This window comes from Pyxicephalus adspersus, chromosome 5 (assembly GCF_032062135.1).
Source record: "Pyxicephalus adspersus chromosome 5, UCB_Pads_2.0, whole genome shotgun sequence".
Lineage (NCBI taxonomy): Eukaryota > Metazoa > Chordata > Amphibia > Anura > Pyxicephalidae > Pyxicephalus > Pyxicephalus adspersus.
The window spans coordinates 67,307,336-67,323,409 of NC_092862.1; the positions used below are offsets into that span (position 1 = coordinate 67,307,336).

At 37.3% G+C, this 16,074-nt stretch overlaps 1 protein-coding gene across 1 annotated transcript in view; it reads left to right on the forward strand.

Annotated features, from left to right (window-relative positions):
• The window catches only part of PIGN (phosphatidylinositol glycan anchor biosynthesis class N), a gene marked incomplete in the record, with an annotated part of 157,832 nt that overhangs the window by 29,351 nt on the left and 112,407 nt on the right, over positions 1–16,074 (forward strand). The window contains 5 exon segments of the mRNA XM_072411829.1: positions 1,982–2,112; positions 5,079–5,189; positions 7,815–7,855; positions 9,551–9,610; positions 15,117–15,209. Of these exon segments, the coding sequence (XP_072267930.1) occupies positions 1,982–2,112; positions 5,079–5,189; positions 7,815–7,855; positions 9,551–9,610; positions 15,117–15,209 (436 nt within the window).

Consider the following 16,074-nt stretch of genomic DNA (forward strand, 5'->3'; position numbering starts at 1 on the left):
TATACACATATATATAATTAGTCCTTCTTGCCTACTCATAATTTATCAGTTTTGCATACTACATATCACTTGTGCCTACATATTTATATAATTTGTGCAATATTGCAAGATATATGGGTATCACTAAATCTTCAGTTCTCTGTTACATTTGGTTCTTTAGGTGTATTTGCAAATATTCATTGCTTACCGTTGATGTTTAATTCAATCATTTTGTGATTAAGTGGCATTCCCAGATTTCTCATCAGTAATGATGACACATTTGGCATTTCCGCCTAGGATGCAGATGTCTGTCAGTCTTTATGAGCCTGATGTTTAATGAGGCTAAGCTGTCTGTCAGTCTTTCAGGCTTGTGACTGGCCTCAAGTTTCTGTGCACATAAACAAGAACAGTTAATCAATGGTTTTCTTTGACTGATATTGGTGTTGACGTTCTGATTTAGCATGCCAATTAGAGGTATTTGCTGGCAGCTACAGATGAAATGTAGATGTTTTATTCCACTTTAATGCCTGCACTGATATGTATATTTAAATCTGAATTTAAATATAAATGATCTGACCTTGGCTTCTGCTCTCTTGAGAGTTTGAAACCTGGTTTAATCCATACTAAACAATATAGATAATTGATATCTACTTGAAGTTAAAATACAATTTTACAATAACGTAGGTGTAAAATTATATATTTACTATTTGCTTTTATTCTGCTGCCAGTACTACTTATGACAATAAAATATGCAAGCAGAATCTACCAAACTTTGGCATTCTAGCTGTGTCAAAAAGTCAAAAATTACCTTTCTACAAATAATCTTTCACACCTACAGGTTTGAAAATCACGTGTAGCTTCCAGGGTTGGTTTTGCTGGCTCTGCCGCTTCCATAGACTTAAATTGTACAAGCAATTGCAATACAAAAAAAGTAAAAAAAAAAAACACTTTAGTGGCCTTTTGCAGCCATTTTGCAAACAACTGAAATAGCCTGGTACCGCTCCTGGGTGCCTAGTTTTTGACAGCAGGCATTGGGGAACAGTAGACGCTTTAGTTAAATAATGCTAATCTGGAGACTGATTAGATTTCTTTTTTTGCTTTTTAGAGCTCACACATAAAACAAATCCTCTTTAATATTGGTTGCTATGGACAATCGTTTCAATTAAAATGATTAAAAAGAGGACTTAAACACACAAGCTTAAATATGCTACCCTACGATTTGTACTACTAACATTCATTTTACTTATCTACTTCTAATAAAATCAGCTTTACCAAAGGTTTCCAAAACTCCAAAAATGTCCCAGGCTAGGAAATCGAGAACTTCTGCCCAGTGCTTTATTATTTCCCGGTTCAACTATAAATATTAGGAATGAAAATGAAGTAAGCATACTATATTATATATAAAGCCTGTTGCCTCACCATTTGCCTTTATGACAAGCATGGCAGGATTCACATAATCACACCCTGCAGGATTTTCCTTGGGAATATTCTTTGGGACACCCTTGGGACACCACTGCTCATGGTAAAAGCCTTTCATTGCTGAGGTTAGCTGGGCTGGGAATTCATGGGGAAAAATATTTGATTAGTCACAGAAACTGGTAAATGACTGGAGGGTAATAAAACTTTGTAGCATTCTGCTCTGAATGGAATAATTACCTGGTTAATTTCTATCACTGTACTATGTCTAACTGGTAATTTGTTAGAAATTTTTGCCTACAGTTTAATTTGTTTTTCATTTAGATCCTAAACATGAAGCCTTTGTTCCTCCAAAAAGTTAGCAGTATTGTTTGCAATGTAAAATAGTTTCAGGCAGATGGATATGACATGAAGGTCACTTCTGTCTTCTGATATTGCCAGATCTCTTCATGAGAAAGAAAATTATTATCCATCTTACTTTCCAAATGTGTATATGAAAAAGAAACCTATTTCATGTCTGTGTCTATTTCATTTCTTATCTGCTGATCACTTCAATGAATACCTTTCTAAACAATTTCCAAAAAAGCGAGTACAAAGAAAATGTGAAAAAAGTTGATGATGGAGTCAAAGAGATGGTAACCCTGATTGAAGACTTTTATGGATTTGATGATAAAACAGCTTTCATCTTTACCTCTGACCACGGAATGACAGACTGGGGTGAGTAGATGTGTGTATTGATTTGTATTACTCCTTCCAATATTGTCTGCAATGATTCTCTTTTGTTAGTGGACAAGGCATAAGAAAGTTCCAAAGTACTTCTCAGCTTATCTTCAATACCAATTGTGTGCCCTGAACAAAATTCTTTTTTTCAAATAGTCTAGATTTACTGTACTTTGTAAGTGGGATGCTTCCTGTTTACTGAGATTCACTTCCTTTTCTGGACATTGTCAAGTAGCAAGCATTTCAAGATTTTTATAATTATTAAAATAGGATTAAGTACATTTCTAAGCAACACCGGCAAATTGCTTAGTTCAGTGATCTGGAAACACCTCCTAATTGTATCTCCAATCAAGGACATATTCAGACATTCTGCTAAAAATCCATGGAACAAGTTTACAAGCCTCACTTGAACCCATAATATTGGACTGCTTCTCTTGGGCTTCAGTTTGCCACATTGTTTATTGTACGCATATGATTCCCAATTATCTGTAAAATGTATTATTCATTCTGCTCTCTCTTTGTTGGCACTACTCCCTGCACTCCCCCGTCTGATAACTCATTGTCTCTCTGCTCTTTCACTCTCCTTATTTCTCTGTCTGTGCTCCTGTACCTTTTCACTTTACTGATACTCTCTGGTGACATCTCACCCAACGCAGCCTCTACTTTCCATACTCTACCTCATCCCCATTCACCCTACCCATAAGTCCTTACCCCATCTCTCTGGCAGTCTATGGAATGCCAGATCTGTTGGCAACAAATTAACATCCATACACAACCTTCTCTTTTCTAAGTCTCTGAACTTTCTGGCTCTCACTGAAACTTAGCTTTCCTCCTCTGACTCTGCCTCTGCTGCTGCTCTCTCCTATGGAGGCCTGCACTTTACACATACCCCCAGACCTGGCAACAAAGTAGGGGGTGGTGTAGGTCTCCTTCTCTCACCTAACTGTACATACAGAGTCCTTTCTACCCCACCCTCTCTCATTTTCACTTCATTTGAAGTCCACTCTGTCCGACTCTTTAGCCCCTTACCCCTCATTGTTGCTGTTGTCTACCGTCCCCCTGGCCCAGTATCACAATATGTGGATAACTTTGCATCCTGGCTCCCACACATTCTTTCCCATGACCTGCCCACCCTAATCCTTCGTGATTTTCTTGCCCTCCCTTGCCACATCCCAGACTTGGTCAATGGCAGAGAGATATCCGTAACCTTGACCACAACCTTTTCTCAAATTGCCTTGCGTCCCTAACCCCCTCCCTCTCCAAAATCACCTCCCCAGATGAAGCTGCCACCATGTTAAACCACTCTCTTTCCCTGGCTTTGGATAATGTTGCTCCTGCCAACCCCCGACCCTGGCTCAACAACCACACCAAACAGCTACAAAAGTCTGTTCGTGCAGCTGAGTGCAAGTGGAGGAAATCTGGCCTTAGCGCTGACTTCATGGTCTACAAAGCCAAGCTACAAAGCTTTGAAACTGAGCTCACTGTCACCAAGCAAAATTATTTCTCCGCAGTCATTTCCTCTCAAGCCTCCAACCCACGCAACCTCTTCTCTACAATTGACTCCTTTCTAAACCCCACACCTGCTCCCCCCACAACATCCTTCTCTGCCCAAGACATTGCCACCTACTTTAGAGATAAAATAGACAAAATTAGACATGATGTCTCTGCCCACCGAACCTCTCCAACCATACCCACCCCTTCCACCTGTAAATCATCACTGGCCTCCCTCAGCCCTGTTACTGTGGATGAAGTCTTAACTCTTCTCTCATCATCTCCGTCTACTACCTGTCCACTTGACCCAATTCCCTCTGACCTACTCCGTGCCCATTCCTCCACCCTGGCCCCTGCCCTAACCAAACTATTCAACCTCTCCCTCTCCACTGGTAAATACTCCTCAGCTTTTAAACATGCCATAATTCTCCCTATCCTAAAGAAACCCTCACTGGACCCCTCCCTACCCTCCAACTATCGTCCTATCTCCCTTCTCCCATATGTCTCCAAACTCACCCACTCTCCTCCCTGTTGGTGTTCCTCAAGGGTGAGTCCTTGGACCGGTTCTCTTTTCTCTGTACTGCGTAATATGTTGGCGCTATATAAATCCTGTTTATTAATAATAATAATAATAATAATAATAATAATAATAATAATAATAATAAATGGTAGTTAGCTGCTCCTGGATTCCTGCTATGTACAGCTAGACGTCCAGGATCATTTTCTGGTAAAAAAGGCTTGTGTTTGCAAACGCCCGTACAGGCATTACCAGGAATTTGTTCTGACTTGAAAAAGCATATGAAAAAGCATTTTTTTTTCAATGGAGCAAAGCAATTCCTTAGCTTTAAAAACACCTGCACAAGCTTTTATGAGCAGTTGAATGCAAGTCTATGGAGGTATTTGGACAGTAAAAATAACCCTAGAAGCTGCATGAAGCTTCTGAACAAAGTCTAAAGCCTGCACAAAAAGAGGCTAATTTGTTTGCATTTAAACTACTTTTTTACAGGCGTGAAAGTGCAGGCTGTGAAAATGCCCAAAAAACTCTAAACATGACTTAGGGATGAATTGAACCCTTCCAGGGATAGCCTGCCTAGACCACTGCATACTAATCTCTGCTAAATCGGTGGCTTGAATGGTGATAAATGTTTGTGGACCCATTTTAAGATCACACTATTCTAGCAAGAAGCTGACAAACATAATGCTGTAACTCAGTATACCATGTTTGCAATACTACATTATCAGGAGATTTGCGCAAATAGTTTTAAGATCAAAACTCCTGACACAGATATTGATATTCCACCCTCATAAACTCTCACTTTCCTCCTCTCATAAACATCAAAAGATAAAAATACTGGGACCTACCAATGAGGGTTTGAAATATGCGTTAAGTGTGTAGAATCATTTTACGTTTATTTAGCTAGTAAACTAGATGCCCACTATAATTAAAAATGTTTCCGCTTTCTATCTTGCAGGTTCTCATGGTGCAGGTCATCCTTCTGAGACACTCACACCGCTAGTTGCTTGGGGAGCCGGAATACATTATCCAAGGCAAAACCAGCTGCAGCATGATACATTATCAAAAGGTATGTTCTCATTCTCTGAAACACAGGTATTGGATAAACAGGATATAATGCTAAGCTTGGTATGGTAAGGCAGAGCAGTGAAAATGTAACCAGTTTCTTTAACTTTTGACAAAATGTATTGCTATTTAGGCTGGAGTACTGGCTTGGGCCTCTTTAAAGCTACCCTTAAGCTGTCCTGACACAACTGAGTGGCAATAGTCTGAGTTGGGTAACCTATGATGCTCAACAAAAGGCTTCTTGATTAAATACAGAGAATAAAAATACCTCTTAAGTGAACCTTGTAAGAGTTAAGAAATGGCACAGCATGGTTTCCTCAAAATGAGCATTTCTAACCTCTTTTCCTCTGATTTTAGGGCTAAGCCTTTACCCCTTGCCACGCCTGTTTCCATTACAGTGCATCAGTGGGCAGTAAGGTCATTTAGCTGCTATGCTGAAGCTCCATGCTCCATCTAACTAAAGAAACAAGCTTCAAAGAGTCGTTCAAAAGTTTTTGGTGTCTGTTTTTCAGCAGGGCGATCATAAATAGCTATACTGGTTTGTTAACATTAGGCCAAAGACAAGTTGTAGTGTTTCCTAAAACAACAAATCAGTCATGATAAACTTTTAACCTACAATAAAACATACCATGCTTTATTGGATCCAATGGGCTATATATCCACTTTTCTCTGTACAACGTTTTATATATACACCCTATTATTCATTAAAGTTTAGCAATAAACCTTTTCAGTGCACTTTTGTGCTGTGAAGGCTAAACTGAGGACTCATGCTGACGGTTTAGCCAAGATATAAATTTTATATTGTTTCTGTCTGCCCTTTTCTCTTCACTCTGATTTAGGCTGGAAGAGGAATACAGATAGAAAGGCATAACTGACATTTACATTTTGAAAACTTCTAGTATTCCTTTCAGAAAAGCACAATGTGATATTTTTAAATTCTACTTAATACTTAAACACTTAATAATCCACTATACCCCATCATTATCATTCCAGGAACCTTCATTCCTATTCTCAATAAATGTTTCTCTGAACATGAAAGAAAATTTCTCCTCTTATTTTGTACCTCTTGATGTGTCATGTTGAGTTCTTTTTTTTTTTTTTTAATTTACCTTGTACTAACACATATATTGCAGCCTCTTATTTGAATACTAAAGGCCAGTAAATTTTCATGTGTGTCCCAAGTGTGAACTGAATATGTTTTGCCCTGTCGAATTTCCTGCATAAATAAAATCAGTATTTTATTATGACCTATCGCACAAATGTGAAAAAAGCTTTCCTTGTGAAATTCAGTGAACAAACCTGCCACTTTATTTAGGTACACCTTGCTATCACTAGTTTGGACCTGTTTAACTTCTGAAATACTGTAATTCTTTAGGCATTAATTTGACAGGGTGCTGGAAATATTTTGGTCCATATTGACATGATAGCATCACACAATTGCTGCAGGTTTGTCAAATTCACATCCAAAAAAAAGCATCCCACCACATCCCAAGGGTGATCAATTATATTGAGATCTGGTGATTGTGGAAACCAGTATTTGATTATTTCAGCTTTATGACATGGTGCCTTATCTTGCTGAATTTAGCCATCAGTAAATAAGTATGTTGCTGTCATAAAGGGGTTAACATGGTCAGCAACAATACTAAGTTAGACTGTGGCATTTAAAAATTGCTTAGTTTGTCTGATCTGGGGATCTAAATTGTGCCAAGAAAATATCCCCAACACCATTACACCACCAACAGCAACCCTGAAACTTCAATACAATGCAAAACAAATCAGTTCTTTTGTGTTGTTGATGCAAAATTCTGACCTTACCATCCACCTGTTGCAGCAGAAATTGAAAGTCACCCGTCACCAGACATTGTTTTCCCAATCGTCTCTTTAGATTCAGATTTGGTAAGCCTATGTAAAGTGTAGCCATGTGCTTCAAGGTTCAATATTCTGTGCCAGTCATGGATACCCTTTTGCATAGTTCACAGAGCTTTTTGTCCAGAAATCTGCTTACTGAACCTTTTTGTTTGACCATTCTCTTTTTTTGTATAACATAAAAACACCACATATGACAAATATTATCTACATGAGGGAGGAAAGGGAAAACCATTCAATAAATACTTTACAACTTGGTATATAAAAGCACAGATAATCCATAAAAGTGAGTGTTTTATTTAAAAAAAAAAAGTGATTTTTAGTGATTTTTTTGTATTAGAGGACTTTAGCACTGTATTAGAGGCACAGAGGAAAGATTCTAAATTTTATTATGCATTCATTCACTATTTAAACAGAAAAACAGTGTGTGTGGCATAATAGTATAAATAAAAAAACTTACTGCCCTTATAGTTATCATACTTGCTTTTGTCCTAAAGCAATGTCATGTTTGAGAAAAGAACACAGTACATTATGGCTATAAGCCATACTGCATGATTGGTCCTATCCTTTTTAGAGGGAGAGCCGTATATGTAAGCAATAAAGCATTTAGTATAAAAGTCCCTAACTGCTTGCTATGTCGCTGTTCCATATTACAGTTTCTTTATACTGGCTACAAAGCAATTTTTTTTCATATCAATGTACACTACTCTTAGCTTTTTCTTAATTTTCTGTTTAATGTCATTTTTTGGTCTTTTCTTTCCAGAATGGAATTTGGAAGGGATTCAAAGAACTGATGTCAACCAGGTACAGTGTAAATTGTTTCTCCTATGGCGTGGACTTAAGCAGGAACAGTTTCTAATTGGATTAAACCTGAAATGTATTCTGTTTAAATGTTGCTTTTCCCAGTTCTTCCTTCCATACTCATCAACAAATTAATAAAATGTTTGAATAAAATGTTTTTTATTTTTATTCCATATGTTATCCTAAAGCGTATGATGTCAGTACGCATTGTCATTCAGTTATTGGCTGGTGTGAGGGGCCAACAGGGTGCTGTACAAATCTTCCTTGAAAGATCACAGCATCCTGCCTAAGTACTCCTCTCAAGGTAGAGACAACCCTGATAGAAGTAATGGCTTTAGGAAGGAGCCATGTAAATATCAGAATTTGTTCATGACTGGAAAGAACTTTGCATACAGACCCTGTGAAGGCATTATCTAAAAGCTAATTCCTAGTCAAATATATTGCAATTTACATTAGATGCCCTAACAGTTGTAAATGATGTGCCTTGTATAAATGTTCACTTACACAAAAGTCTGTAATGTAGAAATCATCAAATATTATTTTAAAAACAAAGCATCAACATGTTTTCACTGAAAATCAATAATTATAATATATATTTCACCTCTATGAATAGACTTCGCACTGATACTGTAGCTCACCTTTTATTTCTTTTTAGGTGACAGAACTTGACACCTTATTAGTGGCTATCACCTTCAGGGATGTCTGTGCTGTTCGAGTTATTCTTTAATAGGCTAGGTGAAGCAAGGAAGAACAGCTTAATAATTAGGGGACGGGGTTAGGGGCTATTGAATCACTGTTCTCCAATAATCATGCTCACATGTGAGCTCCTATTTTTAAGGTGAAGGAATTCTTTTTTTTTTTTTCTATGTCGAGCTGAAAAATTATATTTGTGTTTTCTCCAAATTTTGGCAACTTGCGTAATTTGTTGATGGTTTTGTGTGATTGTGTTGCAGTGTGTGAAATGAATATGTACTGCCTTTCCTTTAAAAAATTAAAAGGATTTCTTTGAAGTGTGTTTCTAGCTCTGATGGTCTTTATTCCTGTCCCTTCCTTTCCCTCTCTATCTTTCTTTTATCTTAAACCAGGTTTTATTGAATAAGAAAAGGTATTAAGCAGAATTTATATTAAGTATTATAATTCTTCAAATTTAGACAAGTTAAGCCTCCAACTGTTGGGGGAAATACAGCTGTTTAATAAAGTGAACCTGGTAGAGTGAGAAGTAGAATCCCTGTGTCAGCCCTGATGTGGACTGTATAGTTCCCAGTCATTCATTGTCCAGTTTTCATTGTAAGCTAGGCAAACTGGTAAACTACTGGATATGTACAGGGTATATAAAATAACTAATCCTTATTATTATTTAATGTGCATGTGTGTAAAATATTGAAGAATACGTTTGGAAAAATGCATGCATCTGATCATGTATAGGAAAATGGAATTAAACTGAAGGCCATAGACAAAATTGGTATTCTTGATGCTGGTATGACTGTCTGCTATATTTAATTGTTGCCCAAGTGATAGATTGGAAATGTCATTGTTGGCAGAATATTTTACTGTGAAAGTAAATTGATAATACGGTTCTGTGCAGTTCAGCAGTTAGGTTAGGTAACATAAAGCAATATAATATCTATGTTAACCACTGTTGATATCATAGATAACTTTTTTCCATTTTTTTATGCAGTATTGTACTTTGTTTTTTAGGCGGATGTGGCTCCACTCATGTCGGCTCTTATTGGTGTCCCCTATCCTCTTAACTCAGTGGTAAGTTATTTCTATCATACAAACATCTCCCAATTCTATTCAATATATACAGATTAAAATACAACTGTGTTTTATTAATATGAGATTTGAGACTAAATTAAGGCTCAGTTTCTAAAACATTCTTCTAAAAAAAATAAAGTATCAGTATATATGAATTTATCAGGTATCAAATACAGTGGGGAAAGATTATAACCTCTCTAAGGTTTTTTGCTGCCTACAATTATAGGGAGGTTTTCATTCACTTATTATTTATTTGACACCTGGAAAGTGTGAAGAGCAGGGTCACTTGGATAGAAAGACTCAGAAAATCTGATGTTTGCTAATTGGAGGGTGGGGGTGGGGGGGTGGGGGGAAGAGGAGTGAAAGGAAAAAGGGGGAATAGGGATGGAGAGAAGAGGGAAAAGAGGAGAGGGGTGGAAAGGAGGTGAAGGGAGGGGGACAGAAGGGGTGATGGTGGTGAGGGAGAGGAGAATGTGGAGGAGTGGTGAAAGGGAGGGGGAAAAAGAGGGAGGGTTTTTTTTGGGAAGAGAGAAGTATGAAGGAAGGTGGGGTGAAAGTGAGAAGGGGGAAGATAGAAGCAGGGAAGGCTAGGGAGGAAAAAACAGAATAAGGGTGGAAAAAAGGGGGAAAGAGGGTGTGGGGCAATGGGAGAGGGGGAGGTAAAATGGAGGGATGGGGAAAGGGAGGTGGGGAGGAAGGGGGATATGGGAGAAGGGAGGAGGGATCAAAAGAGAAAGAGGGGGTGGATGGGAAGGAGATGGGGATATGGGAGAAAGGAAGGAAGAGAGGGAGATCAGTAAAACCTCATATTTAGCAGGATAATGTGCATCTTAAAATTAAAATAATACATGATGATCCTTTTATGATGGTGCTTGTTCAGTCACTTCCTTCTGTGCTCCTTCACAATGTCACAAGGGTTTCTGATAAAGACTACATCTGCTTTGCACCCAGATAACAAGACTTCTTGTTTCTTTTTACCCAAAGAATAAAAAGTGAACCCTGATTGTTTGCTGCAGACAACTCCACTTGGTCTATGATGTTTATTGGATGGGCTGATTTTGCCCCTATTCCTCCAATGTACTTTTTGCACACTGTGTATGCATACAGTACAAGAGATATTAGTAAATAGTAATGTGTTATGAGGTAATCATTGGCCATCATTTCCTCATACTACTAATTTTACAAAAACAGCCCAGCCTGAGTGATGATGTGACTGACAGAAGCAGACAGGGAGAGCCTGCAGTACTATTATAATGTAGGTTAGAAAGAGTGAAAAGTGGAGGGGACAAAAAAAGGGAGGGGGATGGAGGGGAGAGAAGGAAAAGGGAGTGAAAGGAATAAGGGTGAATGGATATGGAGGTAAGGGGGGAGAAGGGGAGAGGGTGGAAAGAAGGAGAAGGGACAGGGAGAGGGGAATGGTGGAGGATGAAGGGAAAAATGGTGTTGAGGGAGGGCGAGAATGTGGAGGAGAGTGGAAGGAAGAGGCCTTAACTAGAAATGTGCAAACTTTTTTTTTCTCAAAAAAAATTAAAAGAAAACTAAAACGATGTGTACATGTGAATATTCTATTGTTTTCTGTACATAGCTGCAGACATATACCCATAAAAAGTAGCAATATATTTCCTATTGGCTTAGTAGATGTACAAAACAAAAAATATCCTGAATGCAATATCACATTTTGTAAGAAACTTTGACTAGCCAAGACAAATGGTGGGTAGTGGTGTAAAATTCTGAATGAAGGGAAACACCTAAAGCAGACCTAAACTCAAATTTTCTCTGGATGATATAAGCCCTTTTTTTACTGACCTATCTCAGTTGTATCTCTCTCTCTTTGTTCAATCCTCCTAAACTGTCAAAAACTACCCTGTCCCCTCTCCCTGGGTTCTCCACCACCTCTCAGGACTGCAGCAAGTTTTTTTTTTTTAATTGAGGTGTGATGTGGAGTTGATACTTTGTTAGGACACCAGGCTTTGGAAATAGGAGTGACACTGGGCTGTGCAGATGAGGGTGATGATACATGGCTGTAAGGGGGATAATGATCATACTGGTTTGTTTGGAGGGGGAGGAGAATAATGATGATGATACTGGTCTGTGTTGGTACCAGGGGTGAAGTGGGCATGGGTGGGAACGCCATGCCCCCACATTTTTTGCGCCGTGCCTCTACTTCTTTTTACAAAGATTTCTTTGGTGGTCCACGGCTCTGGCTGGCCTGCGCACTGGCCTGGTATCTGTTCTGTATCTGTTCTGGTATCATGACGTCACTTGGGGGGGATGTGTCTTCCCCTTTGAGTGACACAGGCAGGGGTGTAGTGGGGCCCCTCTTTTTTTTTTTTTTTTTTTTTTTTTTTTACGACTACACCCCTGGTTGATACTGTGTAGTCTGATCTGTGTTTTGTGTATTTAATACATCCAACACCACTGGGGGCACTGACATTCCAGTGCAAGTAAATGAGAATAGATATTTATTAATAGATCTGATGTTGGAGTTTACTTCTTTTTAAAGTAGATGTGGGTTCAAACTTTTTTTATTTTTGGATAAAGCAGGGAATGGTTAGACTTGCTGCCAAGATTTTTTTTTTTATCTAGAGGGATATGCCTATATTATTATTATCATTTATGTTTTTAAGAGAAAATAGGTTAAACATGTGAAAAGAAAATGTATGTTCCTATATATGCAGCACTACGCACAGCCCAATATACATGAACAATAGACACACAATGCCATATTTACTGACATGTACAGTACAGATAGGAGTGTATTTATAAATGATGCTGTCAATTCATCTGAAATTTGCTGACTGCCTGAATCTCCACATTTCTCCTTTCAGCCTAATATAACAATGACTCATTCTGCCACCTAGTGGCCAATTATCAAAAGTGCACAGCTGTTACAATAATCAATGCTACCGTATATATTCTAATGAATATAGCAATAAATCTAGGTAGAATTGACAGAGGTGCTAATATATAAAAAATGCACCCCAAAGAACTTGACAATGTCAACATATTTAACCTTTTTTTCTGCCAGGCTTTGCCCTACCTTTAACATCTGACGTGGCCAAACCATTTATTTTAGAGACAGCTTGATAATGTCTGTATTTGTGCAATGTCTTATCAGATCTATATCTTAAGTAAGAAATACCCTACTGGGTTAGCAGTCAGAGGGGTTTATTTCAAAAATTTCTCTTTATGTACTATCCCTGTCTATATGTTTCCTAACGCAGTAATCACTATGGATTCTATTTATAAAACGGGGAATCTGACATTCCCTTAAACATTCCAATTTGGGAATCAATTGCTTTAATTTAAACACATGGAAGATTTCCACCAGGGACTGTTAGATTCCCAGTTTTATAAATCGAGCCCTGTGTTTTTTGTAATAATGATCAGAAGGCCAGGATCATTAAATAAGCAATGTCCTGATGGACCCTTACCTTTAATAACAGGAAGCAGTTTAAATGCAGACATAAAGGTGTCATATATTCTTCATAAAATATAAAAATCAATTTATGATATTTCATTACATTCAGTGTAGTACAGATTTTTTGTAAACACTTGATATTGCATTTTTTTTGAAAAAGCAGTCTTTTTATCTTTTTTATCTGCAGTGAGATTTACTACAGAAAACTGGGGTTCTGTATTATAGACTTAACACAACTATAGCTTTGTGAAACACGTTTCATCAGCAGTGAAAAAAAAAATCATCACTTTGTCAGCTTTAGTGCAGTAAAACATTCATCAGACGTGTTACTGAGTATACAATGAAGGCATTAGTTTTAGTTGACAGGCTGCTAATGAAAATGATAACTACTGTAAAACTTATAAATATGTAACATTAATTAATATATTAAACTTTGGGTTCCTAAAGTAGTACTAAGCCCTGTAGTGTAAAATTGGCAAGAGCTAAAAGTTTTAATATTAATAATAAACAGGATTAAATAGTGCCAACATATTAAGCAGCATTTGTTATTCCTTAATGTAACTATGTGCTGTGCAGTGCACATTTCAGGTCTTTCCTGGCTTGCTGCAAATAGGGCTGGTTACTGGAGACTATGTCACTTCTGAGCCTATTCACAGGAGATTCATTGTCAGTGAAAGTTCAGCTGCCAAAGAGCTTTGCAGAACTAGGAGGGAGTGGTAATGAGGTCTTCGAAGGCTGGATATGCCCCTACTGAAGGAGGACACAAGTATGTTATTTATACTTGTACATGATGGCAAAAGACTTATTTTAGTTCCAACCTTGAAGATCTTTAATAAATCAGGTCCTTTATGTGAGCTAGGATCATTTAGTAAAATGCCAGCCCTCTCAATGCTGCATTACTAAGTGTTTTTCTTTATCAGACATCTGTAGCCATCTGTAAACACATCACAATGCATAGGTATATTAACCATTATTTACTGTTTTGACCATTGTAAAGTTATTTATTGCCTGGACATACAAAACTCAATTCTATACCAAAACAGACATCTGAATGCAATAACTTTTTTTTTTTTAAGTTCAGGTATTTTTTATTGCTTTAGGTGAGTTTTTTGATAGTATACATTATGACACACATTTACCTCTTTGTAGGAGAATTGCAGTGATAACAGGTCCAGAAATCTGTCCCTGCTTCATTCCCAATGCCACCATCTTCACCATATCCACAGCAATCCTCTTTAGTTCATTCGTCATTGGGTGTCCACCATGATATAACACATATACATTGTCATCAGTATCTGAGTTTGTTCGAAGCAGTCCATGTGCCATGCAGTAAAGAGAAAAAGCCATCAAGAAAAAGCCAAAACCTTTTGTTTTCTTAATTTTTTTGATGTTTAGTTCTGCCTTAAGACTTCATAGAGGCAATCACAAGATTGCCCACTAGGTAGAAGTAGATTACTGAAATATTATAGCCTGATTTCCATGCTTGCTGATCTTGAACAATGGCAAAAAAAGGATTTAATCAGCACATGTTGCAGTATATTAGAAATTTGCATGACAAACGGCAGCAAAACTTGGTAATTCAGAGGACCTGTCCCCTAACCTGTCATTCTTAGTGTGACATCTGCTAATCTGTGGTTATCTATGTGTGTGGGATGACAGCTGCCTGACAAGGTGGCTGGATCATACTAGTACATCTGACTTTCCTCTTTTACTAGTCAATATAAGGTAAAATCTTGGGTTTTGCACAATGAAATACTGCTGTTGCTTCACTTTCCACTGCCTGATAAATGAGCTCATATTGTTTCATTTTCTTTTTTTAAAAAAGGGTGAAACTTTATATTTTTTTTAACCAGGGAAAAAGCTGGGAAACAAAAAGAAAGCAAATTTATGAACGTATAGTAACAGGCTGTTGATCTAAGATGTGCTTTTCGATGAAAGGCTGATTCATGCATTTGATGTTATACATCTCATCTCTCTTCCCCGTTTGGCTTTACTGGGAAATCGTGCTGGTTGTTTTACTGTCTAAGCAGTGTGATTAATGAAGTGAACTCGACTAACACTGTTCTCCTGTGTTTTTGCTTCTAGGGTATTTTGCCTGTGGAGTATCTTAACAGCAGCAGTCTTTTTAAAGCAGAGAGTATGCTTACTAATGCGTTTCAGATTCTGGAGCAGTTCAAGGTAAGCACTTATTTTAATTTGGTGACGCTCCTAGTGAGTATGACATTGTTAATCTTAAAAACCAATCTGGAAACAAAAAATAAAAAAAAACTAACAAAAAGATTACATTACATGGTTTTTCATTTATCACCCATTAGATATGTTCTAGTTTTTTACCCCCTTGAAATTTTAGGAAAAGCATGTGAATCATTTTGAGTTAATTTCCAATTTTAATTAATAGCCATGCTTACAATGTATTGTTAATGCAAAAAAAATATATCATTAAAGGAGAATCCTGCAGTTAGCAAGATTCCAGAAGGAGCCAGAGCAAAACTTATTTTGTTAGACAAGTTTTGAAACTAGAACAGAAATGGAGATGATTTCCATGATCTTGAGCCAAAATGAAAACCATAATCATTGGAGCTTACAGGTGCAGCTAACCTGGTGCTGTGTAGCCTTTCAATTCCTGCTTTTTATGAATGTCAATAATGTTCAGGTTTAAAGTTTACAGCCTCGCTGATAGAAATTGTCTCTGCGCTTGGCTGTACCTGTGCAGTAAGCTCCCAGAGATGGCTTTACAGGCATAATTTATTCTCTCCATAAATGTAAACATACTGTAGAGTTTTTACCCTCCCTCTTGTAATCTGTGTACTGCTGTATGGGGAAATTTCAGGAAGTGTATATAAAGACAGATCTCGCTATATGTATCGCCTGTATAATAAATAACAAATGTTAAAGAAAAACAGTAGTTTTACTATGAATAAAATGGTTTTATTTTATAATTGTTTCATTTTGTATATTAAAATGGCACTAAAATGACATTCCTGGTACAAAGCTATATATATATATATATATATATATATATATATATATATATATATATATA